Source organism: Gossypium raimondii, chromosome 7 (genome assembly GCF_025698545.1).
Source record: "Gossypium raimondii isolate GPD5lz chromosome 7, ASM2569854v1, whole genome shotgun sequence".
NCBI classification, from domain to species: Eukaryota; Viridiplantae; Streptophyta; class Magnoliopsida; order Malvales; family Malvaceae; genus Gossypium; species Gossypium raimondii.
Window position 1 is genome coordinate 5,804,211 of NC_068571.1, and position 24,719 is coordinate 5,828,929.

Here is a 24,719-nt window from a genome sequence, read left to right on the forward strand (position 1 = left end):
CCACGTTGCAAGACTTTATTTGTCTGCATCTGGATGTCTTTAATTATCATTAATGGTTGCTTCCATCATGATGGCTTCCACTTTGCCAAACTTTTTGTTGGTACGTGGATTTCCTTTCTTTTAAGTTGCCATCTTTTTTACTTCAATCTTCTTGTATATTGACTAAATTCATTTCTCAATTTCATCAAGATGTTTTTCATAAAGTTTTTCTTTTTATTACACACAAACTAATTTTCTCTTTCATGATCATGGAGAAAGTTGAATATATATCTCACGAAATGAATTCGCAAGTATCATGATTCATTTTATTGCTCTCTTTTTCGCCAAAAAGAATTCCCATCACGTAAAAGGTCAACTTGAATAGGACAAATTATTTTATTTTATTAGTTAATTTGATTTGTTGTTAAAAGGAGCTGGCTGGGGCTGACTATGCCTACTATAATTGACTTGAGATCAATTAGCAATTTCCTCCATGATTTGAGTGTAATCCACCATTGAACCGAAATTGTTTATTTCTCTCAGGTCTCAAAATCATGTTCATCAAAATCCAATCTTCCACCAGTTAGCCCATAATACTTCCAAGACTTCATATGGTGTTACCAAACAACCCCATTACCAAAATAGAAACAAGGTACAAATGAACGAAACAGGAGATATACATACAAACACAGAGTGCATATATTAGAGGATCAAAATATCTTCTTGTACAACATATTAAAACTAACAAGGCATTTTTTTCCTTTTTTTTTTTTTGTTGGTTTTTTAATACTAAATTCATTCGTACACTGCAACATGGAAGGTTAAGGCTAATAGTTAATGTGAGAGGATCACAGTCACCTTTTTGCCATTTTTTGGGAAATTAGTGAAGATAGGGAACCTGATACTGGTAGCCGAAGTAGTTACCACTTGGAGAGAAGTTGTAGGTGGCAGAACCAAGAAGAGCGGGGCCGTGGTTGTCAGCAGGTCCGGAGTAAACATAGGGTCTGTCATAAACGTACTGCGGGTACCTATCAGTGGTTCTAGAATAGAATGGTTTGTCAGCAGCTACGTTAGTGACTCGTGGACCATATCCTGCACCATTGGCACGAGCTCTCTTTGTTTGAGGCTTTGCAGCTTCAGTTGATCCCTTCTTGTCTGCTTTAACCTTCTCCAATAGGAGAACCCGCTTCTGAAGTGGATCAATAGGGTATTGCTCCTCAATATTATGCTCCTCAATGCACTTGATCACAGCCTTCAGAGCTGCCAACTCTCGCTCACTAAACTCAATCTGAAAATACAGAAGAAAGTTTTCAGCCATTTTCCAATATGCAGCAAAAAATTAAAAAAAAGTCTCACTAGCATGAAGTAGAGCAAAAATATTCTTCTGCATTCAAATGGCAAGAACAAATTACCCTCAGGGCCACATCCAAATAATTACTAAAAAATTTAACTACCAAAAGGTCTCAGGTTTATGAAAGGTACTGTAAGGAAGAACTAACTAGCCAAATCATCCTAAATGATCCAACAAGATCCAAGCATGTTAGATGGCTAACGGGACAGAAAGCTGGTCCAATCTGCTTCAGACATGGCCTTGTGGACAAAAACAGCAATAAGGACTTGTCCCTCAAACATTTGGTTAAGATATTGTCAACCAAACTATATTCAACCAATATTAGGCAAACCAATCCCCTTGAAGTAGAGGAGTAAAGAACACACCTGAGCAGTAGAAGAGGAATTTCCAGGCTTAACAGGTGAAGAAGCTTTTCTTGCCTCCTTCAAGTAGGCCTTCAGTAAAGGTACAGGCAAGAACTGCACTGTAAGATCAAATGCAAAAGCCAGATTAACTGCATCAATCTGCCTTCCATTATTCACCAGAACTTCAATTACACCTGAAATATAGAAAGATAAATAAAAGTAAAGTACAAATTAACCAGAACCAGTATAAATGGAAGAAATGATTGATTTTCTACAACAGTATTCCATGTGTAATTCACAGTTCTTGTTCTAAGACTTAGAAGTACGATTCAGGGAGGAAAAATAATAGATTAACATTGCTTGTGTTCATCCCACACAATTGGATAAATATCTGTAAGTGCCAGACAACGGTCATCCAAAATGAAGGATGGTCCACTGAACTCCAAAATAGCATTTTAACAACAATATTGTTTAAAGAATATGTAAAATAAAAAGCATTTAGGAACTTGAAGATGCTTATCAGTTTAAGAGCAAAGATTAGTTTCCCCGGTTCTGATGGCTTGAAGTTGCCTAAGTTAGGGGGAATAGAAAAACTCAGTTAATTTACAAGGTCTCACCTGACCTTTTTTTTTAATTATGCTGAAAGTCTACTTGAAATAGTTAGTCATATCAGTTTTACAAAAATGGAACGGAAGAAATATAATGGATGTATAAGGTAAACCCATGGTGAATGTAGAAAGATTCAAGCTCATTGTTCAGAATCACTCGTTTTTTTTTTTTTTCAAACAAACAAATATTCTATGCAATGTTACTATGTAAGTTCATACTACACAAACCTGGCATTTTTTCAGACAAACCAAGAGACCGGCAGAGATCAGCTGTTTGACGACGACGAGAGACCATTGGTATCAGCCTTGACAGTTCTTCCTCATTGAAGTCAGAAGCAATACCAAAAGTGGCAAGAAGTTGCAGGAATGCATGAGCTTCCAATGAATTACCATTACTAGCATCCATGTCAAGAGCATCCAACTTTGGTTTCCATTCCTCAGCAATTAACTTTGCTTGCCCCCTAACATCTTCTGAGATTAAAGCAGAAACAGAAACCATATCCATATTCCTTAACAAAAAGCTAAGACATTCCATCAACATAATACAGGTTCGCCTAAGACCCAGTAGATTTGAATCTTTCTTTCGATCCACATTTGGTGCTTCTAAAAGGTAAAATCCTTTCAAAGATTCCAGGACCAAATAAGCTGGGCTTGCTGCAGCCTTCAACGCCCAAGGAATTTCCTCCTTTAAGGCAGCAAGGTTCTTGCGATTATCTGATATAAACTTGTGTAGTCCTTCAGAGTCCATCTCTTCACAAATTTTTACCAATTGGGGATAAGATTTCACCCCGAAATTTCCATTTTCAGAAGAACATTTTATATCCTCTGAGTTACTTTCGGAAGCTACAGAATCAGGTGGTTTCTCCTCAACTGACAGTTCACCGCTGTCTCCATCACAGCTATCAGCAGGCTCCTCAGGTGATACTTTCCTATGCTTTTCTAGAGCATTACTAATGGCAAAAACAGCAGCATCTCTCTTTTCTTGTAACCTCACTAGTGAAGCTTGTTCTTTAGCAACAACAGCAGCTTCACGCTTCTTCAACATTTCTCGAGATTTCCTAGTTTTTGTCTCAAACTCCTTTTCTTGGTCTTCTAATTCATGGAAGCGTCTCTTCAAGGACTTCTCAAGCCCATGGAAATGTTCCTCAAGTTCTTTCCATTTCAGATTAAGTGTTACAGCACGATGACTTTCAAGTTCAGCAAATGCTTTCTGAAGCTGCTGTATCTTAGTAGTTGTTGAGTCTATGAGTGTTGCAACCGACTGCTTATCTTCCATGACAAAAAACCTGAAAGAGAAAGACATCAGCCAGGATTGGAACCCCCCCACTGCAGCAGTAGAGAGAGAATATAGAACCAAACAGATTTTCTAGAGTACAAGATCCTTCTCTAATCTTGTTGTAGCAAAAGGGAAAGGTAAACGGAAAACAAAAATATTAATTAAATATCAGGGAAGATAAAGTTCAATATAAGTAAACACATTTTCATTTCAAAGAATCCAGCATTGTCTGCGAAAATAGTAATAAGTTAATAACCAAATAAAGCAATAGAAATTCAAAAGCAACAAATTTACTTGGAATCAGATCAAAATTTCATCCCCAAACAATAAATGTTAATCCACAAAAAGAGTTCTAGTAATCCTCTCACGGTAATAAATACTTTCCATAAACAGATCACAATGATCTAAGCTCCCTTTTGGAAGATAATAAGTTTCAGCAAATCAAAGCTTTTCCTACCTTTATCTATTTCCCAATTCTAAAATACCCTAACTTAATAAGGACCACTTAAAAGAAGTTCAGTTCCATCAATAATAATAAAACAGATTAACATATTTCCAAATATAATTGCCATACTTATCACTCAAAACTTCAGCATCATTAAGTTCAAAGTAAACATTTCTTTATTCCTTGAGTAGAAAACCCACAAGTTAAACTTTAGAACAAATATTATAACTAAGCGATCAAGGCACAAAAATGAGAGCTCGAACTTAACCCTAGAAAGCCTAATCAGAAAGGTGCAGTTTTCCAGTAAAACGTAGCCACTCTCACCAGTGATTTTACAAGCTCCGAAATCACAGAAAGATACCAACGACCCAAAGATCGTAAACCCAAAACAAGCACAGATCACCTAACCTAAAAATAAAGGACATGATCAGAACAGAACAGCGAATTTTTCGCTGCAGACGAAAGGGAACAAAAGAAGTAGACGAGTTTTGGCAGTTCAAAAACACATTTCCCAAAGTGAAGAAAAATTAAACAGATTTGAAGAGAAAAAGGAGGGATTTTTAATTTTTTTATGACGGGTTAAAAAAAAAAAGGAAGAAAGTGCCGATCCGGAGAAGAGAGTGAAAACGACGGGAAAAGAAAGAAATAGCGATGGAGAGAGAAAATTACCTGATTGATTCAAACGAAAATGGGGTAACAAAGTGTCCTAATTCGATAAAGATTCGAATTAATCACTCCATTTTTTTGTTTCCTCTTTTTTTCAAAGAAGGTTTGGTGTTTTGGGATAGTGGATATTTGTGGCTGCTACCTATCCTTTAATCACTAGAGAGAGAAAGAAAGAGAGACTAAATGAAACGAAAGCTAAAAGACAGTGTTTTTTCCCTCTTTTCCTTTATCATTATTTTATTCAGCATTTATTGAGAATGGGATTATTCACTTTATTCAATTTAGACATTAAAACTTACTCAATTCACACAAGTATTACTATCAATATATGAAGGGTCTGTTTGATTGACGGAATTGATTTTTCGGAAAATCATTTCTAACTTTTCTAGCGTTTGATTGGCGAAAAACATTTTCCATTTGGAAAATGAACTCCAAAACAAGGGAAAATGAGTTACATTTTAGGAAAAATGTCTTACCCTTTTAATTTCCGTAAGACATTTTCCGTGCTCTCCTCTTTATTGCCTCCTTCATTTCCGGTAGAAAACTGCTTCTATTTATCGATTTTCCAGTAACTTGTTTTTTTAATTATTCAATACTTATTTTTTAACACAATTACAAATAATTTATTTGATATTAGTTTTTTTCAATTTATAACGATTAATATTGTAGCTTAATAATTGAGTATTATTATAAATAAATCATTGCAATATATGTAAAAATAATTTAAAATATAAAATTTATTAATATATATTAATATATGTAAAACAACTTTTTCGTAAAATATTTTCGTGAATCATAAATGTTGAAAATATTTTACATGATTCAATCAAACACCGTAAAATATTTTCCAAGAAATCATTTTACGAAAAGTAAAACATTTTCCAGAAATCATTTTACGGAAAACATTTTACTGGCTATCAAACAGACCCGAAGACATAGATTCATGTGAGCTGAATCGTATTATCCTCTTATTTATGAGTTGACAAGGGGTTTTAGATAATTTTAGGTATTATGTCAAAGAACAGATATGATTTGAACCTATAATAATATTGTTGAAATAAATTTTGTTAATTATTTTAACGTTTCAATTAAATATGGTTGAATTAAACAAATGAGGTGTCATTTCAACTTTGAATGTAACGATATTAGTCGAGTTAAATTTTGGGGAAAATAAAGCTTAATATACCCTTAAATATTTGAGTTTAATTTTTTAATGCAAAATTTGTGTTTTGTTAAGGGTAAGTTATTTAGTTGGCCACTCAAAATTAAATTCTTACAATTTCGTCACTCTATTTTTAGGATATTTTTATTTTAGTCATTTAACCATAAAATCTTTAACAACGGTTAAATTGTACATGTCACATCATGTTCAAGACTTTTATTTTGGTCACCCAAATTTTTTTAATATTAATTGGGGTAAAAAACATTAAGGATTTCAGTGAAAAAGATACAAACTAAAATAATGCTTTAAAATTGTCAAATTGTACTTGTTTTCCTCATTCCCATAAGTTTTAATTTTTTTCAATATTGACATTTTAAATTTCAAAACATCGAAATCGGCTAAATAAGCTATTGAAAATATTGTATCTATTGACACTGCAAAACAATTTGTTACTATAATATTATAATTAATTAAATTAATTAATTTAGTATCCTTTTAAATCTTAAAATCTTATTTTATATTTCTAAATTAAAATCAACTCAAATAAATCATCTTTAATAATTGTACATGAAACTCAAATTTCTTTTAATTATATGGTCTCGAGTTTTCATATTAAGCAAAAAGTAAAAAAGTTCTTACAATTAATTTAATTAATTAATTAATATTTCATGCCAAGCAAAACTCATAATTTTTCATCACTTTTGTTACCCAAACGAAGAACAAGCACTTAATTTAATTAATCGCAATGATTTTTCTTTGCTTTTGGTGAAAAATTCGAGATTATATAATCAAAAGAAATTTATGTTTCATAGACAATTATTAAATATGAGTTATCGTGTTGATTTAATTAAGAATAATATGGAAATATAAAATAAAATTTTAAAATTTAGGAGGAGATTAATTTAATTGATTTCAATATTACAAGAATAAATTGGTTAACTTGAGTTCTATGTTTTGAAATTTAAAATTCCAATTTTGAAAAATTAGAACTTTCATAACTGTGATAAACAAGTACAATTTGACAATGTTTTAATGCATTATTTTAGTTTCTATCATTTTTTACTTTAATCCTTAATTTTTTTACCTCGATCAATACTTAAAAGAAAAGATGTTTTTTTGTGTGACCAAAATGGAAGTGTGAACATGATATGGCATGTATAGTTAACTGGCGTTAGAGATTCAACGATTGGGTGAGTAAAATGAAAGCACCTTAAAAGTTGAGTGACGAAATTGTAACAATTTTATTTTGGATGATCAAAATGAAAGTGCCCTAAAAATTAGGTGACCAACTAGGTAATTTATTTATTTTAATGTAAGTATTCATATTTAGCAAAAGAAACTTATGGTGTTAACTTTTTTTTAATATTTAATTAGAGTTTTGTAGTTAATTTAATAAAATTCATAATTAACAATTAATTTAATTTAATTTTAAAATTTGAAAATATAATTTTCGTTCTAATAAATTAAACACAAATTTAAAACAAATTCACAATAAAAAATTAAATTTATTCTATTAATAAAAATTCAAACCCAATATTATTAATAATAAACTTTTATCAAATTAACCGTAAATATCGAATCAAATACTAAAAATTAACATTGTTATCTTTAAATACTAAAATATATAACTTTTTGTTAAATATAAATACTACATAATTTTGATTGGATTTAAATATATTTTAAAAACAATATAATTTATTTAATAAACTAACGGTTTGTTCAACCTACAATGATTGGTCTAAATTTTAAGAGATTTATGTGGCCTATTCTGCTGTTTATTTAAAGACTTAATGAATATTTTAGAAAATATTAAAATAATTTAATGTTTTAGTACATAATTTCAGTATAAATCCGACGCAGTTCAACAAGAATCTGATGGACACACTGTAAAGCCATCTCTCTTGCTTTTTATTCCTGGAGCACTCTGTTCTTTCTTCTGTTGGAAATTTAAAAAAAATGGAATATACGCTTCGTTGTAAAGTTATGTGTAATGGTGGGGAGCTAGTGAGGTTGAGGAGTGCTCTTAAAGTTGAGTCAACATTCGACTCGGACAAAGATTTGAAACATGTTTGGATTTAGAATATTGCACCGACGATTAAAATTTTGTCTGAATATTTTCAGCGACCTGGGCTTGGCCCAATAATATTCTTTTATTAAAACATCTAATTCGACTTTTGGTGTAATTTCAGTCTTTCATTTCTAGACCCAACTTCAACAACTTTTATGTTTGAATTCGTAACTGTCTCTCGTTGAGGATGTAGTGTGTTTTATCATTATATCTAACACTTATTTATAATATTAAAATGATTTGGAGAATTGATACAGGCTTTCATTAAGAGATGTTGATTGATTGTGTTTCTTTAGATTGATGGTGTGGTGTATTGGGAAGAATCGAAACCTTCTCATTTTTCAAGGAAGTCAGTGGAGCGTTGATGAGATAATTAAAAATTCCTACAGTTGGGCCATACAGTGTAATTATTCACAAAAGTCTTTGTGTTTTGCAAGACCGAGTATAAGGATATCAGATAATGAGGAAGGTAATTGGGTTTGTCTGTATACGGATGGCACTATGAAGTTAGACCCTAGGTTGGCTTCTACAGGAGGAGCATTGAGAGATCGATATGGGGGTTGGATAATTGAGTACAACAAGAATTTGGGTCGATGTTTTGTATTAAATGTGGAATTATGGGGTATCTTAGATGGCTTGAAGATAGCAAAAGATTGAAATTATGATAGAGTGTCTATTAAAACAGACAACAAGGATGCTATTGAGGCTATTCATGAATCCTTCTCAAAGACATCTCCCTCAGCACTTATTCGACATATTCAACACAACTTGATGGATATTGGTAAATGGAAGCTTGAATTTATTTCTCAAGAAATGAACCTGAAAGCTCATTTTATTGTAAGTGAGCTTTTGATAGAAATGAGGATCTTCAATTAGTTGATGAGATTCCTTTAGATTTGAGTAGACCTTTGTAATTAATTTATTTTTTTACCAAAAAAATATTAAAATAATTTTAATCATTAAAAAGTAATTTTGAAAGAACTTACTAGAAAACTTCAAATTTATTAATCCTTCGCCAAAATTTTGTATTTTTATTTGCAGTGTTTTCTTTTTCCAACTAGGAGGTCCATAGCATTTCCATCTAGTTTTTGGAAAAATTTACAAGAAAGATCTTAATATTTAGGAGGTGTTTGGTTCACTAAATCTTAGGTTACATTCCATAATAGGATTATAATAATATAAGGCTACGAGTAGAATGTGAAATTACCTTATTTTGTTCATTTGACTAGGATGTAAAACTGAAGTGTTTGATAGACAAAAGGTAAGATTATCTAAAATAAATTTTACTATTGTCCTTATTATAAAATATAGACCAATTAACCAAATAATTAAGTCAACTACTAAGTAGACACTAAAAAGCAAGTTAGTCCATCAAATTGATATAATTTTAATAGTTGGGAAAAACCTAAAATCCTGGAGAGAAAAAAAGAACTTGAGTGAAAGCTATGACTTTAGTGAAATTTTCTATCGAAACAATAATTTAAATTACAAACAACAAAGCAAATAAGCTTTGGAATTTAATCTATAAAATAATATTAAATTAATCAGATAAGTATTAGCAATTACTCTTGATAAAAGAATTTAAATTCATAGCAAAAAGAAATTTAAGAAAGTTAATTGAACTTACAAACAATACAACACAAAGAAAGATGGCAATGGTGACCATTGTACAAGGTCTCCTATTGCTACCTATCTCTATATACTCTTAATTAATTAAATAAGGATTCATAGCAATAGAGAGAACCTTTCTTAAAAAAGAAAAAAAAGAAAAGAGAAAATTCATAACAATCAAAAACACAATAATTCAACAAACATGAAACCTACAACATAAATTGAAAAAATCTATAACAATCAACAAACACGAAGCCTACAATAGGTATTGAAAAAAATAAAAAAATCTCTCAATGCAATACATCACAAAGTAATATGAAGACACAATTAGAAATTGAAAATATTAAACTTACCTAACTGGAGACGAGGGTGAATGCCTTAGAGGATGTGAAATTAAAATTGGGAGGAGAATGTTAGGGATTTTGGTTTTCAAACTTACGAGAGAACAATAGAAGAAAAAAAATAGATATGTTGATTTTTGTCTTAAAGTATCATAAAAAGGATTATATTGATAAATATAATAAAAATAGAGGGTAATTTTGTTTTAAAATTCAGACTCCATCTATAATCTTAGATTACCTAAAAAAGAGGCCGTAATCAGATTACACCCTATATTACGAGATGACCATAATGTGAGATTACGAGATGAGCTAAATGTAAAAATCCAAACATCGTAATCTTATTCCAAAATGTAAGGGATTTTCGAGATATTTTTTATACAGTAAATGTTAACCCAGTTACAAGTTGAACTTATTTGATTCTTTTTTATAGTATAGGGACTAAATTGATCTATTTAATAATAGGAGGACTAATTTGGTCTAGCCCTTATAATACAGGGACCTCCCAATTATTTTAACCATTGGTAGTGCATAGAATACTTAACGAGAAGTTGAAACAACCAAGTATAACTGGTAAACTAAAACACAACAAAAAAGAAGAGAGGCCAAAACCCTTAAAGCTCCAAATCACCATGAAACCAGCCTTATTTGCGAACAACATCTCAAATCCGAAGCAAAAGCAACCCTAGTCCAGATTCCATGCCCTTCTTTTTCACTTTCAACGCTTGGAAGTCACCTTGTTGCATCTTGATTCCAAGATGCATGAAGCAGAATCTGAGGCTTGGATGTCACTTAAGGTTCTATCGTTTCTTCGTATGTCACCCAAGTTCTATTGTTCAGTTTGAAACAAAAGCCAATAAAGTTGTTAGGGTCTTTGGATTGTTGTTGTGTTGTCCAAAGACGTTAACCAAATTCCTTAAACCATAACACTAGACAACCGAGTGACTTCTATTGGTTCCTGCACAATCTTTATTGTTTTCATCTCTACAAAATTAATGTAAATAAATTAGTTTTATTATAAATTAATTAAATAATAATTTTATTTTTAGTTCTAAAATAAATAATTTGTATATTGTAAGTGCTAAGTAATTTTGTTAGTTTGGTAGAGTCGGTTTTTTTCTAAAACAATCTTATTATAACTCTTTTTAAGATAATGCTTAAAATTACTCATTATCCTTCTCCAACCCATAAATAGGAGGATAATGGCTTTAGCGCACTCAAACTTACATCCTCTTGCATTGGCAATAATGTCCATGCTAATCGAACTAAGACTCAATCGGCTATCTAAAGTAATTTTGTATATATTGTTTTAATTAATATTATTAATAAAATAATATTAATTAATTTTTAGTTTAAATATTATATTAATAATATTTTATCTTATTTAATTGAAAAGAAACATAAAAGTAGGCCACTATATGCACGACTAAACTATAGGCTTTATACTACTAATATCCATAATAATAAAAATATTGATAATGATTTATAAAATATTAAATGAGTAAACATGTTGAATTATGTATTTAAGATAAGTCATTTAATCACTTATAGCTTTTGATAAAATTAATTACTATATTATATTAAAATAATATTAAAATAAAATTATAAATTTTAACCTTTCAATACATTCTAATACATAATAAATTTTTTATATTTAATGTCAAAATATTATGATTTAATTAATTTTAATAAATTATTGATAAAAAACATAATTAAGTTTTTAAAAAGTTAAATAAAAGATATGTAAAAATTAAATATAAATTTAAAACTCAAGTCCTTAAAAACAATTAAATAAAATTATATTAAAACAAATTAAAACATTCAACGCTTAAAGCAATAAAAAATTTAATTCAAAATAAAAAAAGTAAAAATATTACAAAAACATTATAATATCTCAACTTAATATTCTTCTTCCTCTGTAATGTACCATTCTCCTTATCATCTTCAATCAACAAATATTCTTTCCTTATCAACCTTTCTTTCTTTCTTTTTTTAATAAAATGACTGGGTATTTTATTAAAAATAGAATAAAACAAACTGGAGGCCCAGATCATTGGGCCTAGACTAAATACATCAAAATTGGAAAGCAAAAACCGACCTCACTAATTAATAGTGAAAAACCTCCTAACCAGCAAGTTACTTACTAACCAAATGGAAAGACAGAAAGCAATAAATGAAAAGAAAAGGAAATAAAAAAATATCTACACCAGTCAATTCAAAAATGGCTGGATACCATTATATCTGTCGATTAGTCATTCTAAAAAACCATTCGTTCTGACGATAGCAGTTCCCAAGAGATAAGACTTTATTTTGCTATCTTCTTTGAGAGCATTTCCTTCATCCGCTCCTTCAATTTGGATTTCTTGGCCAGCTTCTCTCCGAAGCGAAGACATGACGATTCAACTCTTCCCCCATCAGGTAAACGGTTTCTCCTCTATTAAGAGCGTCTTTTGCTAGTCTATGTGTATGCGAGTTCTCTGATCTGTGAATATGTTGAAAGATAAGTTCTTGAAAATAGGGTTTCTTATTCTGAATGTATTTGAAAATAGCTCCAATCATTGATTTACCTGTTAAAGTCGTTTGACATTTTTTTATTATTGTTTTGGAGTCCTCTATGAGTTTGACTGATTGAGTTCTTAGTGAGATCCCTAACCTTGTACCCTTTAAACATGCATATGCCTCTTCTGCAAATGGTGAGGGAACATTGTTGTGAATAACCTTCTTTAGTACCAGTAGATCTCCCCTCAGATCTCATCCCACCAGGCCTGTCGCTGATTTGAAGTTTCTACTGTCGAACGCTGCGTCAAAGTGGATCGTTGTTTTTGGTATGTCCTCCTGGATTCTATAGCTTCTGTTCATTTTATCATGAATCTTCATTACTTTTATTCCTTCATATTTTGCCATGTGCCTTTGAATATTTTGTGCTAAAACCTTTCCTGTTATATTTTCCCCCTCATGTATGAATTGATTTCTGGAAAACCATATCAACCATAGAGCATAACAGAAGAGTCGGCATTGAGGGCCGTTACTTCTCTTGAAAGCCCAGGTTAGCCACTCCCATAGACTTTGATTCATATTATTCATAACCCAGGATAAATTTAAAAATTGCCAAACTTCTGTTGTTATTGGGCATTCTCGGAAGACAAGAAGACTTTCCTCTGCCCAGGAGCAACCACGGAGACATCTATCATTTGAAGTGACTTTCCTGTACTTGAGATTAGCAAGATTAGGGATATAATCCCAGGAAATTGGCCAAATAGTGATTGCAATTTTTTAGGGTAGTTGTAGGCTCCATAATTTCCTATAAAATTATTTAGTTTCGGTCTGTAATAAATAATATTAGGATTCAAAATAGCATATTGTAATAGTTTATAGGCACTGCGCATTGAAAATGCACTGGATAATACTACTTTCCAAACTTGAGTATCCTCGTGCTCAGTCTCTGCAAGAGGGATCTGTAGAATTTTTTGAGCAATTTCTGCTTGAAAGGTACTATTAATCAAATCCGACCTCCATTTCTTGTTTGTATTATCAACAAGATCCGAGACTAACTATAATTCCCCATTGTTTGATTCGTTTTGTCCATCAATTGTATCGATCCCTTATATCCAGCTGTCTTTCCAGATAGAAATGTTGTCTCCCCTGCCCACTCTCCAACACATCCCTTTCTGGAGAAGTCCCTTTACTACCCAGATACTCTTCCATGTAAGTGAAGGTAAATTTCCCAACTCTGCCTTTAGGAAACTTGATTGCAGATAGTATTTTGCTTTTAAAACTCTGGCTAATAAAGAATTTGGATAATTGATAAGACGCCAACCTTGTTTAGCTAATAACGCAATATTAAATTGACCAAGGTTTCGAAAACCTAAACCATCATTTTCTTTTAAAGAAAAAATAATTTTCCACGTGCACCAATGAATTCCCATTTTTCCACGTCTCTTCTGCCACTAGAATCTCGCAACGATACTTTCCAATTCGTCACATAGAACTTTAGGTAATAAAAAATAAACCAGTGTATAAGTTGGTATAGCCTGAAGAATAGCCTTTATAAATACTTCTTTTCCACCCTGCGATAAGTACCTATTATTTCAATTATCAATACGTTTTTTGAATCGGTCCTTCAAGTTTTGAAAAGATTCCTTTTTTCTCTGACCCACCATATTAGGTAACCCTAAGTAACGCTGTGGTTCGTTCGAGCTATGTACCCCCAATAGATTGACAACTAGTCTCCTATCCTCCTCCAACATGTTCTTGCTAAAAAATACTGTTGATTTGTTAAAGTTAACACATTGTTCTGAACAAGATTTATACTCGCGTAGAATGTCCTTGAAGAGATTAGCACCCTTGCTTGTTGCCTCCCCGAATAATATGCAATCATCAGGAAATAAAAGATGGGTTACCTGTGGGCTATTTCTATTAACCCTAACACCTTTTAAGAAGCCTACATTGATTGCTAGTCTCAATAAGCTCGATAGACCCTCACCACATAAAAGAAATAAGAACAGGCTTAGCGTATCACCTTGTCTAAGTCCTCTAGATGGTAGAAATTTATCCCCGTTATACCCATTGATGACTACTGAATAAGAAACAGTGGTAACACATTTCATAATGGCATTTAACTAGCTTTGATCAAACCCCATCCGTATCATTATCTACTTTATAAAATTCCATTCAACCCTATCATATGCTTTACTCGTATCGAGTTTAATGGCCATATACCCTTTTTTCCCCAATCTCTTATGTTTTAACTTATGTAATATTTCATAGGCTAACAACACATTATCTGATATTAATCGACCTGGTGCAAAGGCACTTTACGCCTCATCAATGCATTTTCCAATAACTCCTCGAAATCGATTTGCTATTGCCTTTGCTAGAATTTTATAAGTACATTGCATAGGCTAATTGGTCGGAACTGCATCATATTAGAAGGGTAGTAACTTTTGGGATAAGTACTATATTGGTAGAGTTAATTGGACTAACCTCTATATCTCCGTTTAGAATTTGTAAGCAAAAGGAGGCAACTTCTTCTCCAACAATCTGCCAGTATTCCTGATAAAATAGAGCTAGAAATCCATCTTCTCCTGGTGCCTTCATGGGTCCCATGTCGAAAACTACTTCTACAGTTTCATCTTTAATGTATGTTGCTGTAAGTTTTTGGTTGTCTTCCGCATAGACACAATGCTCGATCCCTGATAGTATATATTCATAATTCTTCTTTCCTCCTGCCAAAAACAAGCTTTGAAAATAAGACCGCGCAACACCTTCTATTTTTTACAGTGTAACACCCCTTACCCTTATCCAACACCAGAATAGGGCACGAGGCATTACCAGTACACATACACTTGTAAACGTATTTAACCGAGTTATAAAATTTCATCTAAATTAAAACTTTCAAAATTATTAACATGCTTTTATGACTCTTCACAATATATCCTCTAAATATTATAATCTTAATAAATAGGGCCTACGAGACCCGATACATACTCATGCAATTCAATGCTTCATTTCTATTTCATTCAATTCGCAATTTCTCATGCTCACAATTTAGATCATATCACTAGCAATTTCCATTTAATTCACATACAATTCAATCTCATTAAGTTTAAAACTAATACGTATTTACCATTTAACTCAACGTTTATCGATTATACCATTCATTAACACATTTATGAAATTCTCAATTTTGCAATGAAAATACCACGTTAGTTTAAATAACATCATCCTACTATAAATACACTACCACTTATCCATTTACTTTAATTCTTTTGGGCCCATTTGTCACTTACCATCCTTAATCAAATTAGGGAACGGTTACGAAAAATTGAGTACTTCACTTCCACTTTGCCATAGTATAACTATGGTCTTACGTATGATCACTTATCACTTGTCCCTGATCAGATAAGTGTAGCTAAGCTACCACTTATCACTTGCCACTTGCCACTGATCAGATAAGTGTAGCTACAGCTACCACTTATCACTTATAATTGATCAGAAGTACTCAAATCCGACGTTTCGCTCAATTTGATCATTTATTTGGTTTTCGCATTTTTATTTTATTTTCAATCCATCAACAAATATATATCATCATACACTATATAATTCATGAAATTAACATTTAATTGTTAAATTTCAGCCATATGAACTTACTATTTCAATGCATAACTTATAAATTTAACGTGGCATAATCTAGGGACTATTTGGCCAAAGCCTAAGCATGTACACCAAATATGTTAGCCAAATACACATATAGCATAAGCATTATAAATATGGATGAGCACAACATTTATTCATGTATCACGCTTACCAACGTGTGTTAATTCATAACCCATTAATGACATTATTTCATGCCCAATCATATACCGAATATACCATACACACATACTATGAAACTTTATTTTCACACATGAGCTTAAACCATGACCAATAATGCACAAATATAAACATCATTTTTATTTCATCGTTTATCAATTATAATCAAGCTTATGACCAATTATACACAAATCATTCATATATTTCCCAATTTTCATCCTCCTCCTCTCCATTCCACATCCTTAATGTGTATAACACACTTAAACAACATTAGCTCTAATTTCACTATTCATTCACATGTATATTTAAAGTTGTTTATCCGAGTCAGAGTCACTAAATTATTTTTATCTGGAGCTACAGAGCTTCAAATTAAGATCTGTTAATTTTACCTGAAACTAAACTCACATATCTTCTTACCATAAAATATTCAGAATTTTTGGTTTAGCCAAATAGTACAATTTATTCTTTAAAGTTCTCCTATTTCGCTGTCTGACAGTTCTAACCACTCTTCACTAAAAATGAATTATCTAATTGTACAGAATTCAGATAATGTTTTGTTTATTTAATTTGAAAATAGACTCATTAAGGATTCTAAGAATATAAATTATAACTCATAATTATTTTTCTTCAATTTTTGATGATTTTCCAAATTTAGAACAGGGGAACCCGAAATCATTCTGACATGGTCTCACAAAATTTATTATATCTCATAATTTTCAATTCCATTACTTACGCCGTTTCTTCTATGAGAAACTAGACTCAATAAGATTTAATTTCATATTTTATTCACCCTATAATTCAATTCCCACAATTTTTGGTGATTTTTCAAAGTTAAACCACTACTGCTGTCCAAAACTGTTTTACTGTAAAATATTGATTTCCATTTTGCCCCAAATTTCACAGTTCATACAATTCAGTCCTTGCTCAATTAACCCCTCAATTAAGCTAAATTTTCTCAATTAGTACTTTACCTAGATATTATAAATTATTTCACAACTATTGAAATTCAGAATTTCCACATAAAACCCTAACTTCAAACTCTTTTACTATTAGGTCCCAAACATTCACTTTCTATTCAATTCTTTCAATAAAATCAGCATATGAACAATTTAAAGCTCTAATTCCATGCTATATCATCATATACTTCCAGCATGTATTCATAGCAGCTTTCAATTTCTTTCATAGAATCAAACACTAATGAATACAACAAGTGGGACTAGTTGTAAAAGTCACAAAAACACAAAAATCACTACACCAAAACAGGCTTTTAGCGGCATTTTTTTAGGCCTTTAGCGGCGTTTTTTAGCGCCGCTAAAACTATTTGTGGCGCTTTTCCCACAAACGCCGCTAAAGACCAAGAGCTTTAGCGGCGCTATTCCCACAAACGCCGCTAAAGACCAAGACCTTTAGCGGCGCTTTTCCAACAAACGCCGCTAAAGACCATGACCTTTAGCGGCGCTTTTTTCGCAAATGCCACTAAAGACCATGACCTTTAGCGGCACTTTTCACACACACGTCGCTATAGAATAGACCTTTAGCGGCGCTTTTTTGAAAACGCCGCTAAAAATATATCTTTTAAAAAATAAAATTTTTTCAAATAAAATTTTTTCTATGATAAAATATTATATTATGTTTGAAGGATAAATAAAAATATTATTTAAATTAAATTTTCTACTAAAATTTTAACTTTAAAACTAAATATAAATATAAAATTAATGAATTTAAATTTAGAATTTAAATTTAGAATTTAAAATAATAAATTAATAACACAATTAAAATCTAAAAGCTAGAACACTTAAGTAAAAATACAAATTTAGAATGAAAACTAAAATAAATAATACATATGCAAGGTAATAATATACAATGCATTTTCTTAATCAAGTAAATCTTGGTAATAAAAGATATAATACATTTACTTAATCAAGGAAATCTTGTAATGAACTCAAACCAATGAGCCTTAGAGAAAAACTTTTGAGTATGGCTTCGAATTTGAACCGCAAATTTGGCTCCTACATGCTCTGCATGAAAATAAGAGTAACTTAATCTGTTCAAACCATAGTGAACATGGCAAAGATAAGTAAATCAGTTCAACTTTTTAAGATTGTTTTATAATGTTATAGTAAATTATTAAAAAATACATCTAAAAATAATAATAACTCAACTTTTTAAGATTGTTTGTGAAATAAAAAAATGTACACTACTGATATATCTACTCACTTAAGTCAATATAGGTAACCAAAGTTCAATCATATCTGTTGTCTGGACTCGTACATGTAACCAACACCCACACTTGACTAAAAGTGTCATAGATTTGTTATGCAATGTACACAAGTAAAAGAAAAATGATATAAGTTCATTTTTTATTAAATTTGGCACATATCTCAAAGGCAACTGGGCCTCCGGGTATGTCAGAAATCTGAATTTCATCATTGTTTTCTTCATTATCACTTGCAACCAACTTTTGTAAGTATGCATTTTTCGACAGAAGAGGAAACTGCATATACGTTCACAAAGATATAAGTTCGGATTGCATGTAAGATACAATGGAAATATGGAAAGCATTCTAGTAAGGACATTACGCTTGAAGAGAATGCTCGACCATAGACGGAAATTCATGAGAACCGGAAGAAAATGCTTACCTTGTGCAGATAAATCAAATATATATATCGCCTTTACCGTTGAAGTCTGAAATCCTGTAATGGAAAACAACATCTTGGAATCAGTTGAAGAAACCACCAAAACGGTAGAAAACAAGCATCTCTCTATCTTTATTTTATTTTATTTTATTTTTTATTCAAAGAATGGGGAATCAATGAAAAAGGACAAAAAGATTATAAAAGTAATATAGTAATGAACAATCAAACATCAACTAACCAACAAATTAACAACAATATCATTCACAAATTGGAACTGAAATCTGAGGAATCTACCAGAATATATATAATCACAAAATCTAATAAAAAATATCAATATTCCAATATTCAAGATCAGATTTTTACAGCATGGAAACCGGGAAAATGCCCACAATCAAAAAGATTTTTCAGAATGATAAAACAAATGCAAAAATTACCAAGAAATTTACACCATCATTGAGGAGAATTAAATAGCCAAACTCAAAAAAAAGTAACCAAATTTACACAATAAACCCACCAATAAAAACAAACCTTCATAAGTTGTCTGCAATGAATCAAATATCCTGTTAAGTGTCGCAAGCAGAAGCCTCATTCCTTGTTTATCAAAACCATCAGTGTCATGCTGCACAAACAAAGAATTTTATTTTTTGGAAAAGTTAGAAGGATTTGCAAGGAAGTAACTGATTAAGAAGCAAAGAAAAACAAAGGCAGTACATACATTAACAATGCATGAAAATACATAACTATATAGACATATAGAAAGGTTATAGCTAATCTAATAATGTAAGTTAAGCAACGTTAAGCAAAGTCAAGCAAGTCCACCACAGATTCATTCATACTTTGCTGCTCATAGCAAGCACCTGCTACAAGACACTTTAATGAGGAATAAATCAAGGAAAATATAACAAAGGTATCCACTTACGATTCTTCTAAATCAATAACTTTAATAGCAACTTACTTGTTCAGTTCCTTGTCAAACCTGAAAATCAGTTCTGGAAATCTAAGAATTAAGGGAGAATCAACTTTCCTTTAAAAAGAAAACCAACCTTTCCAGCTTAAAACAATAAGTAGAAACAAAACAGAAGCAATTGAAAGGCTATCCATTTTGAATTAAGAGATCTACAAACCAGTCTATTATTTTGTTGGTTAAATTATAAAAGAGACTACAAACCAGTCTACAATCCAATTTACGCAAAATTTCACCTTTATTTGGAGTTGGGATCGGAACTTCAACATGCTGTAAAAAGCACAAAAATTCACAGCGTTATAAAATCAAGTCCCTGCCCATTATTTTTTCAAGTTTATGTCAAGCAAGTCCATATAAAAAATTTAAACACTTCACTGTAAAGTATCAACCTCTCCGTCTCAGCAAAACAGTACAAAATTATATGAAGTTCAAAGGTGGAATTTGTATTATGTAGTTGAACCCGAGGACCTGTGACGATTCACAGGATTTGCATACAGATAAGCATCCATAGTGCAGTTCAGATTCAACTAAATTGAACAAAGTTTTAAGAAATTTCAGACCCTAAAAAACGAAAGTAAGAAGGGGAAAAAAAGGATAGATGAGTACCGATTCTTCTTTGTTTTTTTAGTCGATATCGGAGTAATCAAAATTGTCGAAAGCGACGACGCCTTCGCTGAAGATCTGCGGTGTGTCAACATCGTCGACTTCCATGGCTGAACCTTGGTCGTCTGGGTCCGTCACGAATTCCATCGGCATCGGCCTCATCTTTCCCCCCTTTTCTTTAGGCTTCTAGGGATTTCTTTTGTTGGTTTAATATTAATTATTTTTGTTGAAATATCAAGCTGAGGTTATATAGGGTCAAACAAGTCAGTATAATTCAATATGGATTTTGTGGCGTTTTTAGCATAAATGCCACTAAAAAATTAAATCCATGTAATAAAATGGTAGCATTTTGAAAAATTTTAACACATATTTGCGGCGTTTTTGGTCAAAACGCCGCTATTGATTACCTTTTGCGGCGTTTTCTAATAAACGCCGCAAAAAATAAAATTATTTCATTTTGACCAAGATGACGCCGTTTTGCTATGCTAAAAATTTTTAATTTTGTTTTTTATAAATTGATTTATTTTTTGCGGCGTTTTTATAAAAAAGACACTATTACTTATCTAAAAATTATTTCATTTTGAACCAAATGACACCGTTTTGCTATGCTAAAAATTTTTATTTTGTTTTTATAAATTATTTTTTATAAAAATAAAAAACCAAGTACTCTCAAAATAAATATTGTATATTTTAATAAGAAAACAAATAATAAAATGATTGTAATTAATTATTAAGTTAGAATTATCCAAATTAAATAATTACCTATATATCCATATCATTTTTATTTTTGTATTTTTTTCTTATAATTTGGTCCTCTTCAAAATAAATAATTATACCTAAATATTCATATCAATCTATTACTTTTTAACTTATTTATTAATTCTATTTAAACTAATATTTAAATATATCAAATGGTTTAGATTAATTTTTTAAATATAAAAGCATTAATTAATTGTATAAAATTTTATCATTTAACAAATCTCAAGTAAATCTTAACCTTAAACCCTAAATTAACCATTCAATACATATAAAGTCTATCTATTATATATCTCTTAAATAATTAACCTTAACCCAACCCCTAAATCCTTAAACCTTAAATCTGTAACTCTTAAACCCTAACATCTAACCCCTAAACCTTAAATCCTAACCCTTAAACCATAATCGCTAATCCATAATCCCTAAATCCATACTCCCTAAACCTTAAAATATGAACTCCTAAATCGGCCTTAAATCTTAAATTAATCATATACCCTAAATAAATTTATTATCTCTTTTACAATTATATAAGAACATATTTAAAATATAAATTAAAAAAATAATTAATCTAAACCCAAAACCCTAACTGACCCCCGAATCCTTAACTTTTAACTCCTAACACGTCTAACCCCTAAACCCCTAACCTTTTAACCCCTAAACCTTAAATCCCAACCCTTAAACCATAATCCCTAAACCCATACTCCCTAAACTAAAAATCCTAAACTATAGTGATAATTAATTCAATATTTTAAAATTAATACTATTTCTTTTACGATTATATAAGAAAATTTTTAATACATAAACTAAAAAACAATTAGTAATCATGTACCCAAAAAACTTTAAAATTACTTTAAATAATAGTATTTTAATTTTTCCATGTGTTTTATTTCAAATTATTTCTACGTGTCATTAATTTTTACTGAAGATTTTAAATATTCAATTAGAAATAAATTAAATTTCATTTAATATAAATAAACAAATTAAGATAAAATGTTTTTAGCGGCGCTTGTTCAAAAACGCCGCTAAAGACCAGAGCATTAGCGGCGCTTCATCAAAAACGCCGCTAAATCCCCAAAAACTCACGAAAACGGCGACGTTAGGTTTAGGTTTTGCGGCGCTTTTTGGAAAACGCCGCTAATTCTCATTTTTAGCGGCATTTTTAGAAAAGCACCACTAATACTCGATCTTTAGCGGCGTTTTTTAGATAGAGCCGCTAATGATTGATTTTTAGCGGTGTTTTTTATCCAAACGGCACTAAAAACTCCGCTAAAAGTCTATTTTGGTGTAGTGAATTTCAAGAAATAATCAAGAATTGAACTTACTTGCAGTAAAAATATGAAGAACCAGCTTAAGGAAACCCTTTTATGGTGTTTTAGCTTATGAGAATGCAGAAAAATAAAGAGAAATCTAGATAATTCCACTTTGGTCCTAACTTTATTAAGTAAATTTTGCAATATTTCAATTTTGCCCTTAATTCTTCTTACTTTGTTGCTGATTTCATGCCTTTGTCGTCCAGCCCAAATAGACCTTGGGTCTATTTGCCTTTTAAGCCCCCGTCCTTTTATCATTTAAGCTATTTAATCATTTCCCATAATTTTGCATTTGTTACAATTTAGTTCTTTTTGTTCAATTAATTATCAGAACTTTAAAATTTCTTAAAGAAACTTTAATACTAACTTTTTAACACTTCATAAATATTTATAAAAATATTTATGGCTCAGTTTAAAATCCCCGAGGTCTCAATACCTCATTTTTTATTCTAATTATTTTAATATTTATTTCTAGTGCACTATTTACTATTTCAAAAATTTTCCTAACTTCGAATTTGACTTATACTCACTAAATTAATAATATTTTCTACCCATTTGTCGAATTTAGTGATCTCGAATCTCCGTTCTGACACCTCTGAAATTTCAGGCCATTACGTTTTTCCTTGTCGGATTCATGGTCCCAAAACCACTGTTCCGACTAGACTCAAAATCGGGCTGTTACATACAGGCTCACCATCTCTCTTCCGTTTTCATTTTCTAGCTTGTGAATGATATTCTTCCTCCGCCTCTGTGATGCTTGACTGTGAAAAAATGTTGTATTTTTATCCTCAAATTTCAACCAGTTTATTCTAGCCCTTTGTTTCCAGTAACATTCATCTTTTTCGATATCAAAATTCAAATTAATTTTTGTACCAGTCAACTCAGCTAAGTTATTGTCATCTCTTTCAGCTTCAGCCAACTCTACAAGTTTTTCCGTTGGGATTTGTCTTGTTTTTTTCCTATTTATTTGAATTTTCCCACCCCACTTCTTTAAGCCTTCTTTCAAGTCTTCTAGCTTTTGTAATAGCTCCCCTGAAGATTTCTCCCACAAACTCTTGACTTCAATAATGAAAGACTCCTCCAAGGACCACCAAGCTTCAAATTTAAAATTATTGTTCCTCAATCGTTCTTCATATCTCCTTGTATTAATAAGAAGAGGGCAATGGTCTGAAAAAGAATGCACTAGATGTTGGACTTTCACCTCTGGAAACATATTAATCCAATCTGTGTTAGCGACACCTCTGTCTAGTTGTTCTTGTATATTCGTCTCAGGTAAATTTCCTCTCTCCCAAGTGAACCAGCTACCATCAAAGCCCACGTCATTTAGTTGACATTCCTCTAGTGTTCTTCGAAAAAGTTCCATCCTTCTTTCATCTCTAAGCAGCCTTTTTTTTTTGAATCCATACATAATTTCGTTGAAGTCTCCACAAACAAACCAAGAAGTTTCCACATCAGTAGCTAAGCTTTTCAAAACAACCTATGAATCATTTCTATCCTGTGCAGATGGAGATCCATAGAATCCTATGAATCTCTAATTGATTCCTTTTTCCTTATCTTCAACAATCACATCAATGTGTCTTTTAGGAAAAAATACGAAACATTATATCAACATCAGTCCTCCATGCTAGACACAATCCTCCTCTCATACCTTCTGAGTCACCTTCAATACCATTCGCATAACCACATCTTCTACGAGCTTGTTCCATCTGTTTTCTACTAAGTTTTGTCTCCATAAAAAAGACTATTTGAGGATTATGTATCTTCAGCAAATGTCAAAGTCTTTTAACCGTTCGTTGTATCCCTAAACCACGGACGTTCCAACTAATGATTTTCATTGCGCCCAGTCGGCTTGCCTCTTGGCAGCCACTGATGATAAAAGTTTAAATTCTACCATTTTCCTATTTCTTGTTATTACATTACCACTCTATTCATTTTCTGTTAGTTCTTCCATCTCCCCCTATTTTGCTTTTTCCCCTCCTCCCCTATTAAGGTTTCGTCTTCCAAATCATGCTCCATGGCCATTTGCATCTGATTGGACCAAAATTTATCCTTCTGTTGTTCTATAGATGACACCCCTCCTTCTATGTTAAAACCCAGAATTGGATCAATGGCTTTTCCCCTTCTTTCTTTCATGTCCCCATTCCTTGAACTAAGCCCCACATACCTATTATCCATCCTACTTACTTCCTATTTTCCTTCACCCTTTTCTCGTAGCCAGATACCATTCATTGAAAGGGCTCTTCGAGATTGTGCCCGCAATGATAAATCCCAACCCATTTCTGCAATATCC

General features: G+C 31.5%; 3 protein-coding genes and 1 long non-coding RNA gene across 11 annotated transcripts; 1 reads left to right on the forward strand and 3 right to left on the reverse strand.

The window, feature by feature from the left end:
* Window positions 1–656: 656 nt before the first annotated feature.
* On the reverse strand, window positions 657–4,878 carry LOC105804071 (FRIGIDA-like protein 3). Of its 2 annotated transcripts, XM_012636577.2 has the most exons (5): window positions 4,673–4,878; window positions 4,328–4,411; window positions 2,511–3,568; window positions 1,696–1,868; window positions 657–1,267 (listed from the first exon to the last, which is right to left on the reverse strand). In XM_012636577.2, exons 3-5 carry the CDS (start codon window positions 3,556–3,558, stop codon window positions 860–862), a joined length of 1,629 nt encoding a protein of 542 aa, XP_012492031.1. In that variant the 5' UTR covers window positions 3,559–3,568; window positions 4,328–4,411; window positions 4,673–4,878; the 3' UTR covers window positions 657–859. The 2 variants fall into 2 exon arrangements, with proteins under 2 accessions (XP_012492031.1, XP_012492022.1); XM_012636568.2 differs by lacking the exon at window positions 4,328–4,411 and having other exon boundaries at window positions 4,673–4,872.
* A 7,243-nt stretch (window positions 4,879–12,121) lies between these two features.
* LOC105804062 (uncharacterized) lies at window positions 12,122–15,233 on the forward strand. Of its 2 annotated transcripts, XR_001136713.2 has the most exons (3): window positions 12,122–12,894; window positions 12,991–13,337; window positions 13,461–15,233. It is a non-coding gene; the product is annotated as an uncharacterized LOC105804062 (long non-coding RNA). The 2 variants fall into 2 exon arrangements; XR_001136711.2 differs by lacking the exon at window positions 13,461–15,233 and having other exon boundaries at window positions 12,991–13,374.
* A 2,722-nt stretch (window positions 15,234–17,955) lies between these two features.
* LOC105804042 (uncharacterized) lies at window positions 17,956–20,591 on the reverse strand. Of its 6 annotated transcripts, none has more exons than XM_052633693.1 (5): window positions 20,367–20,591; window positions 20,150–20,228; window positions 19,997–20,030; window positions 19,325–19,415; window positions 17,956–18,853 (listed from the first exon to the last, which is right to left on the reverse strand). In XM_052633693.1, the coding sequence occupies exons 3-5, from the start codon at window positions 20,027–20,029 to the stop codon at window positions 18,378–18,380; spliced, it is 600 nt and encodes a 199-aa protein (XP_052489653.1). In that variant the 5' UTR covers window position 20,030; window positions 20,150–20,228; window positions 20,367–20,591; the 3' UTR covers window positions 17,956–18,377. The 6 variants fall into 6 exon arrangements, 4 of the variants coding, with proteins under 4 accessions (XP_052489653.1, XP_012491984.1, XP_012491993.1 ...); XM_012636530.2 differs by lacking the exon at window positions 20,150–20,228 and having other exon boundaries at window positions 17,956–18,178; window positions 18,800–18,853; window positions 20,367–20,590; XM_012636539.2 differs by lacking the exon at window positions 20,150–20,228 and having other exon boundaries at window positions 17,956–18,654; window positions 18,800–18,853; window positions 20,367–20,588.
* Window positions 20,592–23,093: 2,502 nt separating this feature from the next.
* LOC105764760 (uncharacterized) lies at window positions 23,094–24,101 on the reverse strand. Its single transcript, XM_012583515.2, has 2 exons — window positions 24,078–24,101; window positions 23,094–23,906 (listed from the first exon to the last, which is right to left on the reverse strand). The coding sequence occupies exons 1-2, from the start codon at window positions 24,099–24,101 to the stop codon at window positions 23,094–23,096; spliced, it is 837 nt and encodes a 278-aa protein (XP_012438969.2).
* Window positions 24,102–24,719: the final 618 nt, after the last annotated feature.